The 23,179-nt window shown below is 39.4% G+C and overlaps 1 protein-coding gene across 5 annotated transcripts in view; it reads right to left on the bottom strand.

Annotated features, from left to right (window-relative positions):
* Positions 1-651: 651 nt before the first annotated feature.
* Positions 652-23,179, bottom strand: part of Nexmif (neurite extension and migration factor) — a 150,197-nt gene continuing 127,669 nt past the window's right edge. For 3 of the 5 annotated variants that reach the window (XM_016009848.3, XM_076562427.1, XM_076562428.1), the window contains 4 exons: positions 23,039-23,087; positions 11,334-11,459; positions 6,301-10,660; positions 652-5,732 (listed from right to left, as the gene is read on the bottom strand). In XM_016009848.3, the coding sequence (XP_015865334.2) occupies positions 5,639-5,732; positions 6,301-10,660; positions 11,334-11,412 (4,533 nt within the window). In that variant the 5' untranslated portion in view covers positions 11,413-11,459; positions 23,039-23,087 and the 3' untranslated portion in view covers positions 652-5,638. Of the gene's footprint in view, positions 5,733-6,300; positions 10,661-11,333; positions 11,460-21,063; positions 21,155-23,038; positions 23,088-23,179 lie in introns of those variants that run through there. The other 2 variants (XM_076562429.1, XM_076562430.1) reach the window with 2 other exon arrangements.

Below are 23,179 nucleotides of genomic sequence, written 5' to 3'. Positions count from 1 at the left end.
AGTTCTAGGGAAACTAAAGACTAGTAAGTACATTCAAAACTCTGGAGGCAGCAAACTCCAGTCAGTGCTACAGCTATCCCAGTGAGACTCTGAAGCGCTCTGCCTCCCTGGGAGTGAAAAATCAAAAGGCCCCTTTAGTTTAGTTTCCATTCAAGCCTTTTCTTTTGTGCTGTAAAACCAGGCATCTCTCACAGAGGCAGAATGATTTCAGTATCTCCTACCTACCTTCCTTCCTTCCTTCCTTCCTTCCTTCCTTCCTTCCTTCCTTCCTTCCTTCCTTCCTTCCTTCCTTCCTTCCTTCCTTCCTTTTTCCTTCCCTTCCCCTTCCTTCCTTTTTCCTTCCCTTCCCCTTCCTTCCTTCCTTCCTTCCTTCCTTCCTTCCTTCCTTCCTTCCTTCCTTCCTTCCTTCCTTCTTTCCTTCCTTCCTTCCTTCCTCTTTCCTTTCCTTTCCTTCCCCTTTCCTTTCCTTTCCTTTCCTTTCCTTTCCTTTCCTTTCCTTTCCTTTCCTTTCCTTTCCTTTCCTTTCCTTTCCTTTCCTTTCCTTTCCTTTCCTTCCCTTCCCTTCCCTTCCCTTCCCTTCCCTTCCCTTCCCTTCCCTTCCCTTCCCTTCCCTTCCCTTCCCTTCCCTTCCCTTCCCTTCCCTTCCCCTTCCTTCCTTCCTTCCTTCCTTCCTTCCTTCCTTCCTTCCTTCCTTCCTTCCTTCCTTCCTTCCTTCCTTCCTTCCTCATCTTCCTTCTTTCTTTAATTTTTAAAAAAATTTTCAGACTGGGTCTCATACTATAGACCAGACTGGCCCGAAACTCTCAGCAATCCTCCTGCCTAGGATTACAGGCATGATCCACCATGCCAGGTAACCTTTCTTCATTTTCAGTGGGCTGTCCTTTAGACTCAGAGAGCCCTGAGCTTGTTGGATAGACAGACATCCTTTCCATGTCATATGAGTGAGTGTTTCTTTAGTATTTATTCACCCAAACACTGATTTTTAAAAGCCTCATTCACTCCTTAAAACTTTGTACTAAGCACGCTCTTATAGTGTCCTGCCCCAGTGTTTTATCATTTAGCTATGATTCTCAAACCAAGAGTACACCTCAACTATCCTATAGCTGCAATGGGATCTCTGCTTCATGACTGTAGCTACTGTTTACTGTTGAGTGAAAAATGTGCCTTAAATGGTAGCCTGTGTAGTCATCAAAATAACCCCATGCTGGTTGAGGACTCTCAAGCTGATAATAGTGTATCCCAAATTAAACATCCCAACTAAATTTTTTCTCCTTTACTTGGATCTTTGAGAAATCTTTATAAAGTCCCTAGCCTACATTATGTTGACAAGATCTCTATTTGTCATGAAAATGTTTGATTTTGGTGCTAAGCCTTCTAAATATAATGATTGGCTTAGTGAATTTTATGATTAGAAAACAAAACTCACATTAGTTTTATTTTATAAAAGGAGATATTTCTGTAATGATTGGCAGCATTAAAAAAATCGCTAAATGAAAGTGAAAACTGTTTAAATTTGACAACTTTTCTGTCATACAGGAGAAAGCAAACTTTTCTAGTTCTAGCAACAGTTAGGACTAGTGTTCCGTTTCCCTCTTCAGCATAGACACTCAGCACGAACCCTTTTCATCTCTCAGAACTGCTCTGAGAGAATATCCATTGTGGATCTCCATTACACGAGTTCAGTTTGGTAAGAGCAAGCTTGGCTAAGAGGTCCTTGGCTCAATTTTTTTCCTTTATGCAGTACACACTAATCCAAACCCACTAAAATGGAAATTCACGAGAACTGCAAGACCTCACGTGAAATAACACAGGATGAGAGCTGATTACAGCACTTGAAGCATCCTTTGTGCTTCTCTCTTACACACACACACACACACACACACACACACACACACACACACACACACACCTCCTTTGTGTTCCCCACCCCCCAACGATTCTTCCCAGCAAAGAAAAGAGTCAGAGAAGGTGAAAATGTTGTCACCAAAGCCCACCTAGCACCAAGGACTTCAGAGAGATGGCTAAGGAAGTGACGACAAAGTAAGTGCAGGAAATTTGAAAAGATTTAGGAAAAGATAAGGCCTTAACACACAATTGCACAGAGCAGCAAGAAGCCACAAGGGAAAGCTGTGAGGAAGCAGCATCTGTGAAGCAGCTGAGAGCTGAGACACTGGACAGGCAGAGAGAGTGGTCACGGGTTCAAGCTAGTTACTCTAGTCTCAACACAACCCTCCAAGTTTTAGACCCTTGGCTAGGCCATTGCATCTGTGCCCTTGTCCCATGTAGTACAGCACCTAACCACAATAAGAGATTGGACCTGTTCTTATGCATCTTCAAGAGAAAGCAGTTTCTAACTTTTCTCAATTGCGCGCGAGTGTGCGTGCGTGCGTGCGTGCGTGCGTGCGTGCGTGTGTGTGTGTGTGTGTGTGTGTGTGTGTGTGTGTGTGTGTTGAGTGACTAAGACTGGGAAGGTAGCCCTCTAAACTTCCGGAAGAAAGCCTCTAGCTGAAGTTCCTAGACTATCAATTTGGGAGACTGAATATAATACTATACAAGAATAAAAATTCTAAGACTGATGGAAGTTAAGGAAGAAGAATAATGGAGGATATAATTTCCAGGAAAGTAAAGATTAAAGGAGACTCTATTGAGGGGCCATTAATAGGAAGCAGCTTCTCAGAATGGAGAGGATAAAAGAGAGTAGTCAGAAATTTCAGATCAAGGCGAGTCCAGGAGTTTTGACTTGAAGAAATCAGTGATAGGGAAAAACACTATTTTCACATACTGGTCCTCACTCCACTAAGGCAGTTGGTTGAATAAGAGATCTTCAGTAAGTCTGGCCTACTATGTTGTGACAGAAAGAAAAAGAATTCTGAGAGCTGAGACAAGACCAACAGAATGCTAAGTGCTCAGCAATGCAGAGCATAGTATAATGAAGATAATAAGCATCTCTGCCTTGGCCTATTGCTCACTTCTCAAATTCACTTTCTTGTCATGTTTCAGTACAAAATGACTGGTTACAAGTCACTAGTTTATATGTTAAAACATACAATGCACAGCAGGCAGATAAGAAGGTGCTTGAAAATGGCAGTTCTCTTTGGAGAAAGATATGAACCATGCCCTAAGATTGGCCCTTGGTGGGCTCCACAGGAGCAACCGAAAGAGTATCCACTCCAAAGGACTGATGATGAAGTTCTGACGAGGAAACTGTTTTCAAGGGTTTCAAGCTATCCTACCCCATTCTTACTCCACTCTCCAAAGCTGAACATCATGATGCTTTAAAAAAATCTGGGACAACTGCTCCCATATTTACTTTTATAAAAACACATTATACTCATAGAACATTTTCTTTATGTCTTTTTTAATTTTCACTTTTTGGTTACATAAAAACCACTCCATTCCTATAAGCCAGCAAGATGGACTTCAAGGTATGGAGTTTTGGGGATCACAATACAGGCTGAGTTGGTGATTCCAAGCAAAAATTTAGCTGCAAAACAGGACAAACAAAAACTAAAACCAAACAAAGACTAGTTCCTAGGAAATAGCCATAGCATTTAGCAAACAGCTAGCTATCAGAGTATCAAGAAACAGAAGAAAGTGTTCTAGTTTGATTATTCTCTCTTTTGGATGGCCGCTGTAGGGCAGGAAACTTGTCTCATCTGGTGCCTTTCTACTAAGTAATTTTCCAGGGCCCACTGCACAGTGTCAAAACCCAGGAATGTGCCTGAACTATCCTCACAGACTTCTCCTCACCCACTCATCCCCACAGACAAAAGAGACTGATGCTATGAACACACACACTCTAGATCATGGGCTTGTTCATCTTACTACCTAGCTGTCAGTAGTAGAGTAAGCTGGTGAAAGGAATCATGGACTGGGAAATGTGTGTATTTATATACATAATAAGCTCCCTTCCATTTCTCTCTGACTACTTGAAAACATTGCTTCTCTGTTTGTGAATATATTTATGTGTCAATGACTAGGTAGGTTGTTCATATTTTATTCAAAAAATTCTTTTGAAACATCTTCCCTGTTTTGTTAAGTTCCCCTTTCCCCCACCCACTTATCCTCCTCCCTCCCACCCCAGCCTCTATATTCACAAGTTAATAGGTTAGTAACAATATTAGTAAGAATAGTACAACAACAACAACCAACAACATTAATAATATTAATCCCCTATATTGGTATAGCACTTTATGATCTACAAAGCGCTTTCACATCCATTATCTCATCTGTGCCACAATGCATCAGTCATCAGGCACATAGGCCTTTAACTGTGCAAGGAAAAGAGATCAAATGTTAGAAGTCAAGTGGTGAATAAAGGGGAAGAAAAGGCTAGTAGTGAGGAATGTTGGAACTGTGAAAAAGTGTTTCTTTAAACATAGAGGAAGGGAGGGCTGAACCAAAAATGTGATTTTAAAAATGATTAAAACTTGAGATTTATGTTTATTGTATGGTATCAAAGAGTAGTCATCCTCAGACTATGTATAGATGGCCTAAATTAGTTGTTTCCACACATTGTTCAGCTTACCTGATAGTATACGAATTTAATCATAGGAAGGAAAATTTTGTCAATCTGAGATGCCATTTTAAAAAATGACATTGGCATTGCAAGATCAACATTTAAAGAACACTAAAGCCATGTTTTGAGTGCACTTTTGACAAAACTGGAATAAAACATTTAGGAAACTACTTAAATAAAAGCAATCTATGTATTTCATTTATTATTAGTGTCAATTTTATAGCTATTTTATAATTTATCCCAGGCTATTATAAAATATATAAAACTGAGATATAAAGTATCAGCAATATAACTTTGCACTTTAAATTACTTTCCGCTACAGATTTTGCTTTGGAAAACAAACTTTCAAAGCAGCTGTTTTATTTCCTTGTACAAGGTTCTGTAAATGTGCATACTCTGTCCCTGATGGACTTAGCTGTTGTGACCTTCAAGCTTCTCCAACATTTTAATCTTTAGTCGATGGAGCAAATAAATCTTTATTGTGCCTTGTTTAACTGTTCATGTTTCCACACAGGATAGTAGAGTTTAAAACATTAAAAAGAATGTATGTGTGGATGTGTGGATGTATGTAAACACACATGCATATTGCATACACGTGTGAGTGTGTATATATATATATATATATTTAATAATCACTGATGAGCTCTAAACTGATGATGGGGTAAATATGTGAGATGAGGTAAGAAAATTTGGCACAATTCAAACATTTTCCTTTGTTTTGGTAAATTTTATAACACAACATATTTTTCCACTGTGATCTACAGGTGCTATCCACAAAAGTGGGGGTGGTTAATAGCAAGAATCACTGGAATGTTTCTAGTAAATTAACAGGGGCAAGTTCCCCCAAATACTCACAACCAAGTGTTGATATAGAAGTAAAACTATATACAGTACAGTTACTTATTTGTAGTTTGGCACAATGTTTTCCATTTTTTCCTTGTGGGCAAACAGTGCATAAACTACTTGTGCAACTGTATGACTTTTAAAGTCTTTTACACAGAACATCAGATTAAAGTTTGATTTCAAAGACTTATTCCCACAATTTAATTTTTTCTTTAAGCACTTACAGGTCAACATACATACCACAAAGCTTATTTTGAAAGAAATAAAACACAAACATCAAATGTCTTTCTGGAAATTGTGAGTCTCTTCTTCAAACACAGGTAAAACCCCAAATGCTGTTTCTGCTTTTAGGAGATTGTAGTTGGAATCCCTGCAGAAAAATCAAAGAATTGATACCATCTTAGCAAGTTTTAGTGTATGTCCCACGAAGGGATCACACCATGTACATATTTTGACACCATACTAGATGGTGTATGATGCAGAAAGAGAGAAAGCACTCCTAATTGCCATGTGTTGACAACTAATGCTCTTGTTTAAATGATCTTGGCTTTTTGTCTAGATGACTTTTTGATTATGTTGTTCAGATTCTGTCTTTATTGCAAAGCCCTTCCATTCCAAAAATCATTCAAGAGCATATTTTAGTTCTATTTTCTTAATAAGCAAAATTTAACGCAGAATAGGAGAAAAACGTAGCCTTGGTTAGAGCTTATCCCTAGCCAAGCCACAACAAAATTGCCGATATTTTGAGTGGCTTAAAAAGCACAGGGATTTCCATGCACTTTTTTCTTTTCTTTTTAATTTGAAAAAGGAAGAGAATGGGAAAGAGTCTCTCATGCAAACTTCTGCTTTCAAGAGGGAAAAATGAGGAACTCTGGGCTCAGCAGGTAGTAGGAAAGCCAAGGGCGCATCTCATCTTAGCCATTTTGGTGTAGTATTACCTCAGTTTTTCAAAAGTAGCTGTTCCAGCCTCTTCCTTGTGGACCTGTTCTCGTTCCACACGCTTTCCCTTGTATTTCTCATCTCGCAGGGCCTTGGAGCTGGATTTGTGACGATATAATTTTTTGTGTGTTGGTCCGTTATTGCCTAAAGTGCTCATGTTACTGTACTTTTTATCAAAGAAGGCAGACTGAGAGTCCTCATTATAACCAGGCATGTCTGCACGACCAGGATCAGCATTTGCTCCTTTCCCATTGCTTTTGCTCACACCTTTGATTGACCTGTGATTCTTAGTAGCTCCTGATGACCCATTATTAACCTTTTTCTTAGATTCTTGTGGTGTCCCAGCTAATATTTTGAGGGTTTTTAATTTTAGGCTATTGGAATCAGGGGAGTAGAATGTGGTGGACTCCCCTTGGTGCTCCATGGGTTCCCAAAGGGGCTCTATGGAGGCCATCATGAATCTCTGCACATCTGCCATACCAGAGGCAATGTTGGACAAGATATAGGAAGGTTCTTGAAATTCCCGTTGGTCATCATCCAGAAGGTTGTTGGTATTAGTGATTACACTCATGTCATTCCAGCCTGGCCTGCTTTCCTTTCCCAAAGCCCAGTCTCCAGAAAGTCCCTTCTGACTTGGCATCTTCATAGGGGCAACAGGACCACCATGTTGAATACATTCAGTCAGTGCCTTTCCACTAGAGGATGTACTGTTGGGCTGGCCCCCACCACGGCCAATCCCAATCTGCATTTTCTCTCCATTGACAGCAGCCACATATTTCCCTTTCTTTGCTGATTTAGGAACCTGGCGGGAGGTTTTGCTAGGTGGCTTTTCAACCCCTTTGTTGCTGGCTTTTGGGGACTTTTTCCTGGTGTTTTTCTGAGAAGAACTTTGGCCCACAGCCCCACTCTTGCCAGGTGAAATTTTCTTTCTTGATTTTGACACTTTGTTGTTGGTACTAATTTGCCCAGCTGACTCATCAAACGTGGACAGGCAAGGGTTTTTTTGGAGCAGGCCAACAGAGTCCTCATCATTGAACATATGGAACTGAAACTGATGGTTATTTAATGTAAAACCATCATCTGCTTGGACCTGTTGGGAAAGAGTACTACAGTCCCACTTGATTTTCTCCATGCTGCCCAATGATCCTGGGACACCCTCTTGGAATCCTTTCATTGTTTTGATATTCTCACATCTGGTACTCTGAGGAGAAAGACTGGGTGTGTCTGGTGGAGACATTTCTGAGAGGGAAGAGTGGCGGAACTTGTCAGGAGTGAAGTTGGAGATATCGAGGAGGTCAGTGGACTCTTTAAGTGGTGTTATCTCATCAATGCTCTGCTGGATCACCAGTTTGGGGCTGCAGTGGGCCAAGAAGTCATCGGTGATATCATCATCACCATCCTTTTCACAGGATTTCAAGCTTAAGGAACAATAATTGCTTGAACTGACAGAAAGGGGAGTCATCGAATCAAAGCTAAAGAGCCGGCCATCATCATCTGCACTGACTGGAGTCTGCTGGAAAGGAAAGCAGATCTCTCCATTACTAAAGTGACACAATTGATAAGAGTCATCAGATGGGAGATGGGTGTCCTGCACACAGGCATAAAGAACCTTGTTGCAACCACTACTGAGGCAGACAGGACTGTATGTTATAGCTGTGAGGTTATTCTCCATGGAGACTACTTGGGAGGCTTCAAATTCACTAGATTGATTTGTGGCTATCTCCCTTGAGACTTCAGTCATGAACTCTTGGGGGCCAGATGTAGCCTTGTTGGACCACATACTTCCATAGTTGCTTGCTTCCAGTTTGAAGTTATGAGACGACGGTTGCAGCTCAGACTCAGAAGATGAGGACAGCACACAGTCCGGAGCAGACTGGAGAGGGACAAATGATTTTTCTGTTTGAGCAAGGCTGCCTTCATTTTGCTCTGGAGAATTGTTGGTGAAGTATGAGATACTAGTATTATTTGACAAGTCAGAAGCATCTAAGAGTGTTTGTAAATACCCTCCAGGGATAACAGGTATATTCGTGGCAACATTAGCAGAAGATAAAGGCATTTCAGAAGAGCAGGTGGTTGGCAGGAAAGTGGAATTCTTAACCACCTTTGTCTCGTGAAATTCAGACAGGTGGGAATTGTTTGAGGTTCCAGGAATGACTTCATTTTTTAAATTCGCCTTGGAGGATTGGTCTTCTAAGACAGGGCTCATTTGAACTGGTTTGTTCTCTTGTCCAGTTTTGATTTTTTTGGATTTTAGTCTAGCTTCACTTTTAAATTTAATTTTGTTGAGCACTTTCCTCTCCGGCCCCTTAAACTCTGTGTCTTGGGTTTTGACTTTCACTGAGTCAGGGACTATGATGCCACGTAAATGTGATCCACTGGCACAGCTTGGAGCAGAAAGAGGTGCTGACTTTGATGTACCTTTCAAGCTGCCTTCTTCTTTGCGATTACTAGCTTGTCTCTGATCACTGCAGAGTGGCACCTGCTTACTACTTGCTGAAGTTTCCATGGATTGGATCCTTTGAATCCTGTGTCTATTGCCAAGCTTAGATTTTCGTTTACGAGCAGGTGGCAGGAATGACATCTCAAAGCTACCTGGTTCAAAACTTTGCTTTTGGCATAAGGGTGTTTTGATGGAGTCTGTGTTGCTGTTTCTCTGCTTTTTCTTCTTTTGCCAAAAGCCCTTCAACGGTGATAACTTGGCATACTTACTGAGCTGATTCTCACTCAGATTTACTGTTGTCTCACTGGCATCTACCTTACTAAGCTTCACCAGCATGTTCTTCTCACCTTTAAAGCGATTGATAATGATGTATTTGATAATAACAGGAGGCTCCTTACGGGTTACTTTTCTTCTCTTCTTGGGACACCATTCATCGTCATCTTCTTCTTTGGAACCACCTGGAGGCCATTCCTTCCTCTCATTTACTTTTTCCCCTTCTAGTGAGTCAACATCATATAGATAATCTTCACTGTATCTGACTTTTCTCTTGGCTCTCAGCCCATAGTTCTGCTGGGAGGATGAGCTTCCAGAATTAGTGTCCCGAGCCATATAGCGGCTACAGTCTTTGATCTCCCCCATGGCATCATATGAGACCTCAATGAAGGAACTGTCATCACTGAAATTCCCTGATGTCTCCAGGGAATTAGTAAGATGGTCCGGCTTTAGGTTCTTAAATTGCTCTACCTCAAGCCCACTACATGGTTTATTATTTAATTCAGGCTTTTCTTCATTATCTTTTTCATCTTTTTTCTCTACACTTTTGTCTTCATGTATTTCATCTTTGCCTTTCTTCTTGTCCAAGTTTTTATCTTCCTCTCCCCAGATGATGCTCACATCAGGGACCTTGAATTGAGAAAGATCACTGCTCTGCTTGAGGATTCCACTCTTAGATTCCCTCTTAGGACATGTAGTAAAGACACTGGGGAAAAAATTGAATTGGGCATCTTCCTGCATCAGAAGGGTGGTCTTGTCTCGAACATTGTCCTGAAAGGACTCATATCGAATTTTGAGGGAGCAGACATCACTGCCTAGCGTTGACTCATCATCATCGAACATATAGTTATCCACATCTTCTTCAGAGAAAAGGTTAACAGACAGTTCGTTCTTGGAACAGAGGTCAAGTAGTTCAATCTTACTCTCACTAATAAAAGTCTCAAAGTAACCCCAGTCCTGATTGGAATTTGCCAGTAAAGCTTCTTCAGTATTGCACTTATCTAACAGTAATGCCTCATAATAACTTTTCTGTGTTGGATCTTCCAAGTCAATGTCAGGTTTTTCAGTTTCTCGTCTATCTCCTGCCCTTGATTTATGCAGAGGGAAGCCTAATAGCTGGTCTGAAAGCAGCTGCTCTCCATATTTTATATTTTCCCCAGCATTAATGCACTGGATCCCTATATCAGAGACTGCACATGTTTCATAATCTCTGTTTAGATCACCGACTTTCAGACTGATCCCTGGTTCAGGGTCTACTGCTTCTTTTGATTCCATGAAGCAACCTAAGCAAGTCCGGCTTGGCTGCATGAGGCAGTCTCCATTCAGAGCTGACATGCCTGCAGGCTCCATTATAGCAAATGGAGCTTTCTCACACTCACTGGGCAGTGACCATGTATTCAGGCCTTTTGCAACTCCAGATGTGAGGGAGATGGCATTCACAGAAGCACTATTAGCAGAATGATCAGGTGCTTCGATCAGGCCCAAAGGAGATGGAGGGCTCTGCACACACGGCTTCTTAGATGGCAGAGGTGGGAGATCCCTAGGAAACATCGAGGGCTCTTTTTGTGCCACTGGGATAGGTTGGACTGGTGTAGTAGCTTCTAGAGCTGCAAATGACTTCATTGCCACATCCTGGTCCTCTGAGTCTAGAGAAAAAGGGGAAAAAGGCAGGAATAAAGGTAAGGGTCTTAGATAAGGCTCATCAAGTTCCTTTCCCTGGTCGGTTTCTAATGCTTGGATATCATAGCCTTTTTTTCTCTAGCTTTATTTATTACCACCTAAACACTAGTAAAAACAACTCCGATTTAATACTGAACATTCATACAAGTGGCAAATAGCCATTTTTAGGCTCAGATTCTTCTTCAGGAAAAGATAGAGCCCCCTCAGAAATGATGAAAAAACTGGACTGATGGATCAATTGGAAAGTCAAAGCTTTCAGAAAGGAAACTGCATAGAGTGCTGTTCATGGTTTTAGCTATGAGACACATACCTGTTCTTGAAAACTTATGTTAGAAAAGTTCCTAGTGTGTCTACAAAAGTTTCACATCATACTTGTAATTTACTAGTAATTTTGAGGAACGCCATTTAGCAGATGGATTTGACAGAGCAAGGTGATTTATCTGAGAACTCTCAGGGATTCTTCTAGTTCAGTTAAAGATTTGGTAGAATAAAGTTTAGATTTACATCAACTTTAATTATATTTTGGATTCAATCTGTCTCAAGTTTCTGTATACTGAAAATCCACATGAATAATAAAAAAAGACTACCAGGAAAGATAATGTATACATATACATTAAGTATACAAGTAAACTCTCTTACCATTTTCTTTGACTCCATTAATCAGACTGTTTTCTCCACTGGCTGAGGCAGCAATAGCTTTATCTTGTTGGTTATCCATGAATGTAGCCTCTTACTGTTTCATCCCAATTTCAAATGCCGTCCAACCTGCATATTTCAAATATACAATGTTAGTCATTCAGTTTTTGTGTTTTACATGTTATTTCAGTTATAGAGTTTTAAAAACACTTGCTGGGATCTGTTTTCTAGACTGGCTTCATCACTTCTGCTGGTTTTGGTTCATAGTTCACATCTACTATATAAGGTACTTATATTCCCTATCAACAACTATACTATTCAAAACCCAAACTGGAGGAAGCAGGGAAGTGTACAAAATTAGCCTAATTACAGCTGCCCAATTAGGAAATATGCAAAGTCTAGGATAACATTCAATAATGTGTATCTATGTGGAAATTAGTTTTGTTTCTACTTTGATGACCACAAGTTCTTTAAAGACAAACCAATTCACATATATTATTCATATACATCATACTTAAATTTTTATTATTAAGATATAATCACATCATTTCCCTACATCCCCTTTCCTTCCTCCACCTCCTACCATGTCTCTTTCCTTGCTTCACTCCCTCTCTAATTCATGGTCTCATTTTTTGTTATATGTATATCTATCTATATATCTATATCTGCATCTATATTCATATCTATAGCTATATATCACACTTATTTTCTCTATGTCTTAAACTTTGATTTCTAAAACTGAAAGGGATAGAGGAGTCCTTAGTTTCTTGATTTATATGACTTCAATGGAATTTTGATCACCATTCCTCTACTCTAAAAACATATCAAGATTTTAAAAATGTGACTGTAAGTAAGATCGAGATTTTATGAAAAGGTTGCAGCCTTGCGTGGTGCTTTTAAGACACAGTACAAACATCTATAGCTCTTCATTTTTGTCCACTTACTTGGGTATTAGGTATATTGAAAATGATAGATGAGTCTACTTGAGATAAAGATGATCATCATGTGCCACTCCATAAATCCCTACTCATTTCAGCTAACCTCTATCCCTAAACATTCTTCCCAGACAAGCTTTCAAGTTTTCATCCCTTTATTTAAAAGCACACACTAAGGCCATATGCCATCACATGCCTGTAATATCAGCACTCAGTAGTGGGGACAAGTTAGAGGTCAGCCTGGTCAACATAGTGAGACCTTGACTCAAAAACAAAGCAAAATAAAACAGGGCCTGCTGAGCTCCTCTGGGACATTCCTTCTATGAGGCACCAAGTATGCCCACTACTTCTAACCGCACGGACCTGCCTGGCTGACTCTGGGACTTATCTTTCTGGTACCCACCAGGTAGACCCACTCATTCTCTTCCAACAGACCTGTCCTGCTCCTCCAGGACTTCCTTTACCGGTGTAGTCAGATAGGCCCATTCTTCTCCACTCCATAGGCTATATGGCTACTCTGGGAACTCCCTTTCTTGTATCACCAGTTGACTCTGCTCCTTCCCATCCTATAGCTTCAACCAGCTCCTCTGTAATATCCTTTCCCTATCTTCCCAGGTAGTCCCTTCTCCTTCCAACTCTATGGAGTATCCTTTCCTCTGAGACTGGGTAGATTTCACTGTTTAACTTCATGGGACTTCCTGCTCTTCTGGGATCTTGCTTTCACATGCTTCCAGGCCACTTAGTTCCTCCAGGATATTCCATTCTCACACTTCAGACTAGGACCACTACTTCCAACCCTATAAATTGCTTCTCCAGTGTTTTCCAGAATTTGTAGGTAAGTCCTACCTCTCTATATGACATAGACCTCCTGACTACACCTAGCTTTCTGAGAGCTCTTGCCCCCAACCACAGGTTGTCCAGAGCAACAGATGGGGAGAGCTACACCAGAAGGCTGCAGAGGAGAGGACCAACAAGGGTTATACTGACCCTTGGATGGTGTCTGTTTACAGAGACAAAAATGGGCTCTCAAAAGAGGACTAGTGATAGAGCCCTCAGCTCCAATACCAGTATCACAAAACAAAACACCTCAACCTTCTATAGCTTAATCCTCTCATGGATGTTGTATATGCCCACACTGAAACAAGAAAGGCGATTTGAAGAAAAAAAGGATTCAACTAACAAACTACTTCAGGTGCACAAATTCTAGTACAGAAACAAAAGTGAAAAAACAGAACATGTCCCCCTGTGGTGGTTTGAATGAGAATGTCCCCTGTAGGCTCAGATATTTGAGTACTTAGTCCCCAGTTAGTGGGCTATTTGGGTATGTTCAGGAGGGACCTTATTGGAGGAAGTACATCACTGGAGACATGTTTTGAGAGTTTTAGAGAGTTAACTATCTCTACTTCTTGCTTGCAGTTCAAAAATGTAAGCTCTCAGCTTTCAGCTCCAGCCACCATGTTTGCTTGCTGTCACAATTCTCCTCCATGACAAACTTATCCCTCTGGGACCATAAGCCAAATAAACTCTTCCATCTATAAGTTTCCCTGGTCATGGCATTTTATCACATCAACAGAAAATCAGTAAATATAACACCCCGTCCCCAAACCATTACCAATCTCATAGTAATGAACCCTAATGAAAATGAGTGAGATCTTCATGACAAAGAATTCAAAAGAATGATTAAAATTGTGTTCAAACAACTCAAAGAGGATTGGTATATATTCTAAGGGAACCAAACAAAGAGCTGAATGAAATGTGGAAGTCAATTCAAGATATGAAAATATAATTTAATAAAGAAAAAGAATTGTTAAATAAAACCCAATCTGAAATGATGCTGGAAATGTAAAACTTAGTAAGTCAAATTAAAAATCCCACTGGAAATTGTTACTGACAGAATTTATCATGTGGAAAACAGTGTTGGGACTGGAAGATGAAGAGGAATTGTATCACTCAATGAAGGTCTTGAGAATTAAAAAAATGAACAAAACACAGGGGAGCTTTGAAATACCATGAAAAATCTAATATTTGAATTATGAGTATAAATGAAATATACCACAGTGAATGCATGGCAAATATTTTTTAATAAAATGATAGAAGAAAATTTCCTAAACCTAGAGAAAGGCATGTCCAGCCAGGTACAAGGATCTATAGAACACCAAATAGGCATAGCTAGAAAAGAAAATCCTCAAGACATTGTTAATGCTAAAACAGAGTCTAAGGAAATGGTGTTGAAAACTGCAAGAAGAAATGGTTAGGTCACTTATAAAGGCAGTCCCACCAAAATAATACCTGATTATTTTACAGAAACTTCAACACCAGAAGGTCCTGCAAATATGTATTCCGAATTCTGAAAGACCAAAATTGTCAACCCAGACTATCATATTCAGTAAAACTATCAATTAAAATTGAAGGAAAAATAAAACCTTTCCATGATAAAAATAGACTAGAGGAATTTATGACCACTAAGTCAGTTCTACAGAGTCTACTGGAAGGAATGTGTCAGTCTAAAGTGAAGGACAAACACACTCAAGAAGTCATTGGGAATATAAGCAATTTCAGGGCAGTTAATCAAAAGAGATATAAGAAAACAGCAATGTCACAACAAATAACAGAAATTAATAAACACTGTTCAATAATAACTGAACAGTGTCATATTAAAGGTCTCAATTTCTCCAATTAAAAGGACAGAGATTAATATATTGGACTATAAAACAGGATCTATCTATCCATCTTCCTGTAGTCTTGAAGGAACACACCTCAGCATCAAGGACAGATACAGGGTAAAAGGATGAAAAAAGGTATTCCAAGCAAATGGAACTAACAAACAGGCAGACACAGACTTGCAAAATAGACTTAAAAATTAAACAAGTCTGAAGAGATAGGAAAGGACACTGCATACTAGACAAAAAAATCCACCAAGAGGATATTACAATTCTAAACATATGTATCAAACACAGGTGCACCAAATTTCATAAAAGACACATTAGTAGGTCTAAAATCACAGATGAGACTTGACATAGTAATAGTGGGTGCCTTCAATACTCTATTGTCACCACAAGCAGGTTAATCTAAATAAAGAAAAACAACCAGAAAATCATTGGACTTAAACAATATCATTAATCAAATAGATGTAATAGACATCTATAGAACATTCTACTAAAGAATACATATTCTCAGCAGCCCATAGAATTATCAATAATTGATCACATACTAGGATACAGAACAAGTATTAACAAATACGGGAAAGTTGAAATAATATCCTATATTCTGTCTAATCACAACGGAATAAGGCTAGATATCAACAGTAATAGAAATCACAGAAAGTACACAAACTCATGGAGGTTAAACAATATACTACTGAATGATGTATGAGTCCCTAGAGAAATCAATAAGGGAATATAAAATAAATAGAATTGAATGAAAATGAAAACACAGCATACCAAAACTTATGGGACACAGAGAAGACACCCTTAAGATGAAAATTTACAGTGTTAAGTACTTATATAAAAACTTGAGATATCTTCAATTAATAACTTAATGATGCACCTTAAAGTCTTAGAAAAAGATTGGGATCCATCCCTGGTACATGGGCAGGCTTTTGGAAACCCGGTGCCTGTGGTGTGGCACTTTGTGCAGTCTTGGTGCCGCGGGGAGGGGCTTGGACCTGCCTTGGCTTGGTGTGCAGGGCCCTGCCAACTTCCCATGGGAGACCTTAATTTGTAGGATGTGGGGATCAGGGGTGGCTTGGGAGAGAGGGCTGGGGAGTGGGAGGAGGGAAGAGGTGGGATCTGTGGGTGGTATGTAGGGTGAGTAGAAAATTTCTTAATAAAAATTGAAAAGTAAGAATTAAAAACAAAAAGAACAAACAAAAGCAAAAGATGGGAAGAGATAATCAAAATAAGGGTTGAAATTAATGAACTAGGAACAACAGTAACAACAAAACAATTAAAAGAATAAAACAAAGGGCTGGTTCTTTGGAAAAATAAATAGTATTATTAATAACCTTCTAGCAAAGTTAGCCAGAAGAAAAAGTTAATGCAAACATTATTGCAATTAATTAAAAATTAAATGATTAAAGTTAAAGCAATTATAAATGAAAAGAGAATGAACAATGAAATTCAGAAAATCATAAGGATATTAAGGAATTCCATTCACAATAGGTACACACACACACACACACACACAACACACACACACACACACACACACACACACATGCACACACAAGCATGAATACCCCCCACTCCATAGGTGTAAACATAACCAAGGAAACAATTAACAATTGGGATCTCATGAAACCAAAATCTTCTGTACAAAAAAGTAAAAGGTCAATTGAACTAAGAGACAGGTATCAGGGCTCATAGCTTCCACTTTGAGATGGACATATTAACATGGGAAGGGAAAATTTTTGTGGAGTCCTATCCTTAGACAAAGAATGACAAGTAATTAATGACTGCTTGGAGAAGGAGAATTAGTCTCTCCCATGTATAAACTTCCTTATTGGTTGTCCAATACAGAAAGGCAAGTCTGAAACTATATACATCCAAACAACAAAATGGACTCAGCAAGTTGTATTTATTTATATTTGTGCATCACACACACATGTGCACATGCATTTGTAACAATAATAAAGAAATAGAAGTTATCAATTTGAGAGTGGTGGGGACATGAGAGAGGTTGGAGGGATGTGCTGGAGGGAGGTTCGGGAGGGGCGAAAAGTGATGTAATTCTATTTCAATTAAGACATATTTTAAATAAATAAATAAACAAACAAACAAATAAATAAATAAATGCATTATTTGTAGATTTCAATCCTTAGTGTCTTCTCGTCTTTTATGTTTATAGTTAATTTCAAGAAAGTCTATTTTTAGTACCAGAAAGGTCAAGACACAGAGGAACTATGATAGCTAATGTCATAATGAACATAATGGCAAATCCATGAGAATAACTCGGAACTTTGATAAAGAAAACAGATATTTTAATCTTAAAATCCAAAGTGTTTTCTTCCCATTTCTTACCATTTTCAACCTCTGCCCAAAAGAAGGCTATACAATTACAAATTTCTGTGTTACTGACCTGTACTTGTACTCTGTTCAGGAAAACATAATAATGAAACACTGCTTCATACAAGTATTTATTATTGCTAAGAATTAATGTTCCACGAAATATATAATGGAGCAATACACTTATAAGTATCAACAATTATCCAATCGTGTCAGACATGACGAGACTATTATTCCAGGACATAGTATAACAACTCTAACTTTACTCTGGGATATTACTTCTCTCAGGACATAATTTTCCTTTAACAGAAAAATCTTTCCTTTAACAACAACTACAAAAAAAAAACCAGTACCCGGAATTTGTAGCATAGAAGTAAAGAAAATGTTATAAGGCTGATAACAGAGGAGAAATATACTTTGGCAGTAGACAAAGAAATTCAGAGTAAGGTGTGGGGGCTTGGTGAATTGAGATGGGGAAAGACAATGAATATGTACTAGGTTCTGGCTGGATATAGTTACAAAAGGTATCTCATTTTGATGTATAACCACTTTGTAAAGTTGGTTTTAGTAATTCTCATTTTCTTTCAAAAAGGAATTCATTTAATGATATCAATACTTTAGGTCCTTATTTTCTAGAATTAAAAAGGTAAATTATAAGCAATTTTTTAGTAATTTCTTATGACTTTTCAAATCTAACTTTAAGATAGAAAACTAAATGCATTAATTTTCTTATCTATCTATCTATCTATCTATCTATCTATCTATCTTGGCTGTTTACAACAATAATTCTGGAGAGAGAATATAATTTTTTATACCTCAACCCTGAGCTTGTGTTAGCTTTTTCCCACTGATAAGACATTTATGACAACAAATTTGGCAAGGTTTAAAAAAATCTATTTTAAGTACAAATTGATTAGCACTTTTGTAAGAATAGTAAATAACACAGTGAAGTGCATTGGAATAACATTAGCTGGAGACAGGTAATTTGAATCAAAACTGGGAAAGCATGCCCTTCTACCTTCATTTCCCTTTGGTTAGGCCTAAGGAAGGCTCACTGACTCTGTCTCACTGGGTTGTTATGTTACTCTCCAGAGGCCTTGAAGACTTGTGTCTGAGGGTGTAGATGGCTCATACCAGTATTTGTGTTAGTTGCATTGTGTGTGTGTGTGTGTGTGTGTGTGTGTGTGTGTGTCAGTGTGGGTAGGGGATCCATTGCTTTTCCCAACCAAGGAAAAAAAACAAAACAAGGTAATGACATAGTTGTGACAAAGTCATTGGAGTTTGAGTAGTATCAATTGCTGGAACACCGGTTTAAACCAGTTCACAAATAGACTCAATGCTATCCATGATTATATGTTTTATCAGGCGCTACTGTGGAAAAGACAGACAAATAAGACTCGAAGCTTGTTTTCAAGGTACTCTATATCTAGTTAGAGAAACTGCACATGAACAAATTCTAATATAGGCATAGTACACCAGAAGAGTGTACTATGTTTCTATGGGCACCTATAATGCAATTTTCTACCTATGGAGAGGAGAGAAATCATGAAGGGCTTCACTTTAAGCAAGAGCATTTGAGATTCATCTTGAAAAATGATCTTTCAGGAGCTGTGGGTAGGGAAGTGGAGTAGAGAGAAAGACAGTCCAGGCTAAAGAACTTCCACAAAATTCCTGGATCTCTCATTCCAGTCTATCATCTAAGGAGGTGCTATAAAATCATAGGTACGATGACTGGTATTAAAATGTTCTATTAGCCTTGCATATAATGTTCTTCTAAATCATAATTCAACTTCTTAAGTCCTATTTCCTTTTTACTGTGTTTTTACTTTTTTATATTCAATATTCTAAATATTCTTCTTTTTATGTTCTCTTTTTATAACTAATGTAACATCATATGATAAAACAAAATTAACACACCAGAATTGGACAAAACAAACAAAAGGAAAAGAACCCAAGAGAAGGCATCAGAGATCCACTTGTTTGCACACTCAAGAATCCAATAAAAACACTAAACTGAAAGGTATTATTTATGTAGAGGGCCTGGTACAGACACATTCCAGCCCTGTGCATGCTGCCTGTCTCTGTGAGTTCATATGAGCTTCAGTCATGTTCATTTAGAAGGTCTTGTTCTCCTGATGTCCTCCATCCCCTCTGACTCTCACAATCTTTCCACCTCCACTTCCACAAGTTTTCCTGAGCCCTCAGGGAAAGGATTTGATGGAGACATCCCATTTGGGGCTGAGTGTTCCAAGGTCTCTCACTTTCTGCACAATGTCTGGCTGTGGGTCTCTGCATTTGTTCTCATCTGCTACAGGAGGAAGCTTCTCTGATGATGGCTGAGCAAGGCACTGATCTATGAGTATAGCAGAATGTCATTAGGAGCCATTTTATTGCTATGTTATTTAGTAGATCAGTAGTATTTGGTTTTACCCATCATCCCTGGGCCATCTAGTTTCAGGTTCTTGGTCATCCAGGCAGTGTCAGGTGTGGGTTTCATCTCATGGAGTGGCCTTAAGTCTATCAGTTATTGGTTGGTCCCTCCCACAAGCTTCATATCACCATTGCCCTAGCATATCTTGCAGAAAGAACAGAATTGTAGATCAAATGGTCAGTGGACGGGTTGGTGTTGATATTTCTTTTTGGGTATTTATTATGCAGAGTACTTCCTGTACCAAAGACACTAGAATGTAGGGGCGAAGGCTCTGTGGAGGCACCAGTTCAACTTCTCCATGTTCAATGAGTTGTGTGGGTGTTGTCTTCAGCAATGAGGGAGGCAGTGCCATCAGTTTGTGGAGAACAACCTATATTATGTTCTCTTAATATGTGTTTTTTTTCTTCTAGGTATTTTACATTGGAGATTCTCTTTGCCAGGCATGCTTTTCCCTTTCTCAGTTCTTTCCCATCCTCTCTTTCACCTCTCTATCTTTTCCCTAGTCTGTTGTACTTTGACACATTCCTTAACTCTTACCACTCCTAACAAAATTAGTCTCTGTCCTTTGGGCTATTAAAAATCTTTGCTCTCTTTCATGTTTACCCATCACTTTTTTAATGTCTAGTATTACCCAAAAGGCTATATGATATTGCTTATCTCTAAAGGGCCTGTTTTAGGGTGTGGTGTGTACTCTATAAAATTTGCTTTAAAATGATGTTGATTGGTATGAAAAGCTGAGAGAGAATTTGGGCAACAGTACATGCTGGGCCAAAAGTGGTACGTATAAGAAGATATAGCAGATAATATATCCTGAAACTATGCTGTGGAGTAATTCAGAAGGACACTACAGAGCTTTAAGTTGTGAAGAACTTTAGGATCAGTGGTAGTGGTAGAGACAAATGTAAGGAGATAAGGCCAGGCATGGTAAGTCATGCTTGTAATCCCAATACTCGAGAAACTGATGCAGGACAATCATCACAAGTTTGAGACTAGTCTGGGTTATAGAGTGAGACTTTGTCATAAAAAAAGCAAAGAGGTAGTTTAGGAAATAAAGTTCAAGTGTACAATCTGAAAAAATAAAGCAAAAATCTCAAGAATCAGGCATCAGGAAATAGAAATGGAAAGAAGATATTGGCCTTCAGCAGAACTATAGAAATGTGCTGTAGAGACTGAGTGAGGGAAAGTAGTCAGCATACAGCAGAAAGAGGTAGAGAAGTTAATAAATAGTTGTTGTAAAAAGAACAATGTAAGCAGATGGGTTTCAGGCCAGAGTAACCCCAGAAAAGTCTTTATGCAATATGTTTATGTGAATAAAGCAGGTGAATATTAAAACTGTCAGGTCCCACATGGATAATGAAGCTAACCTGGGTGTAGATGTCACAGTGGAAAATGGGCAATCAACCAGGAAACTGGTACTGATGGTAGGCAATCTACAGGTTTTGTCAGAGACTGAAATGAAACAAGAAGACAGTACTGTTGTACCAGACAAGTCCATAGAAGGTATTCCAGGCCAGTCTAGCTAGCCTTGTCTATAACCATTTTTCCCAGTCAAATTCTAGTCAGCAGAAGAAAGTTAGTAGCAGATAGCATTTTAATCCATAATTCTGCCTGGTAACTCTATTTTCTGATACATCACAAGATTTCAAGGATCTAGGTTAGAAATATGTACTTAATCCCTTAAAATTTAAAAAAGGTGTGTATGGACCTTGAGAGCTTGTTTGGAGGTTCTAGCATGGGAGTGCAACTACTCATATATGTTTAACCAAAGACTGGTCCTCTTCTATCAAGGGAAGGTCATTCTCTTCAGTGTAGTGTGGCTTCTGAAGGGGCACACATGGAGCGGTGAACGAGGAAGGGGACACCTGCCTAGTCAGCCAGATCAGCCAAATCAACCTGGCAATCATTGGGTTTGACAGATGTCACAGCCAGATTGTACATTTGTCAGAATGACTAAGATAAAAAACACAAGTGACAGCTCATGCTGGCAAGGATGTGGAGCAAGGTAAACACTCCTCCATTGTTGGTAGGAGTATAAGCTTGAACAGCCACTTTGGAAATCAATATGGTGGTTTCTCAGAAAATTAGAAATCAATTTACCTCAAGATCCAGCTATATTACTTCTGGTCATATACCCAAATGACGCTCCATCCTACCACAAGGACACTTGCTCAATTATGTTCATAGCAGCTTTATTCATAATAGCCAGAATCTGGAAACAACTTAGATGCTAACTGAAGAATGGATAAAGAAAATGTGGTACAGTGCATCAAGATCATAATGGGGAAACATGCAGGGACGACCAAACCAAACTAGTGGGAACTCATTAAAGTTGGATCAATGGCTGAGGAGCTTGCATAGGACTGGGCTGGGCCCTCTGCATGGCAATACAGTTGTGTAGCTTGATCTGCATGGCGGTGGGATTAGAACCCATCCCTGGTGCATGAGCAGGCTTTTTGGAGCTCACTACCTATGATGGGACACCTTGTGCAGCCTTGAGGCAGGGGGAGGGCCTTGGACTTGCCTCTACTGGATGTGCTTCCTCATGGGAGGCCTTGCCTTCTTGTGGGGTGGCTGTGGGGGGTGAGTTGGGAGGGGGAGGCTGAGAGTTGGGAGGAGGGAAGAGGGGGATCTTTGATTGGTGTGTAAAATGAATGGAAAAATTTTCTTAATAAAAAAGAAAAAAAAAGAAAATGTGGTACATTTACACAATGGAGTATTACTTATCTGTTAAAAATGGCATCATGAAATTTGCAGGCAAATGAATGGAACTAGAAAAAAATCACCCTGAGTGAGGTAGCCCAGACCCAGAAAGAGAAACATGGTATGTACTCACTCAAAAGTGGTATCAGCTATAAAATAAAGGACAACTGTGTTACAATCCACGAACCCAGAGAGGCTAAGTAAAAAGGAGGGCTCAAGTGGGGATACATGGATCTCACTGTGAAGGGAAAACAGAATAGATTTTGCGGGTGGACTGGGGGCAGGCCAGGATGGGAACAGGAGAGATCAGGTTGGGGGAGGGAGAAATGATTGGAATTGGGGGATATTTTGGGGATGAGGTAGACACTTAATGCAATGGAAACTCCCTAGTATCCACAAGGGTGACCCTAGTGAAGACTCCTAGTAATGGGGGATACAGATCCTGAACCAGCCATCTTCTGTAACCAGGCACGGCATCCAGTGGTGGGACTGGGACACCAACCCAGCCACAAAACCTTCACCCTTCCATCTGTCTTTCCTGAAAGATATGCTGGGGTAAACATGGCACAGAACTTGTAGGACAATCCAATCAATGACTGGTCCAACCTTGAGACCCACAACACAAAAGGGAGCTCATACCTGATATTGCCTGGAAGGTCAGGAACCAGAGTCTGGATAGCCCAGAGACCTAGGATAGAACCAAACACAATTGAAAAAAAAGTCAATGAAATTATTCCTAATACTCATAGACCAGATTCTAGCCCAGTCATCATCAAAGAG

The sequence above is a fragment of the Peromyscus maniculatus genome, chromosome X (genome assembly GCF_049852395.1).
Source record: "Peromyscus maniculatus bairdii isolate BWxNUB_F1_BW_parent chromosome X, HU_Pman_BW_mat_3.1, whole genome shotgun sequence".
In the NCBI taxonomy this organism is placed as follows: Eukaryota; Metazoa; Chordata; class Mammalia; order Rodentia; family Cricetidae; genus Peromyscus; species Peromyscus maniculatus.
The sequence above is the reverse complement of the archived record's forward strand: the minus strand, read 5'-3'. Positions and strand labels throughout refer to the sequence as shown.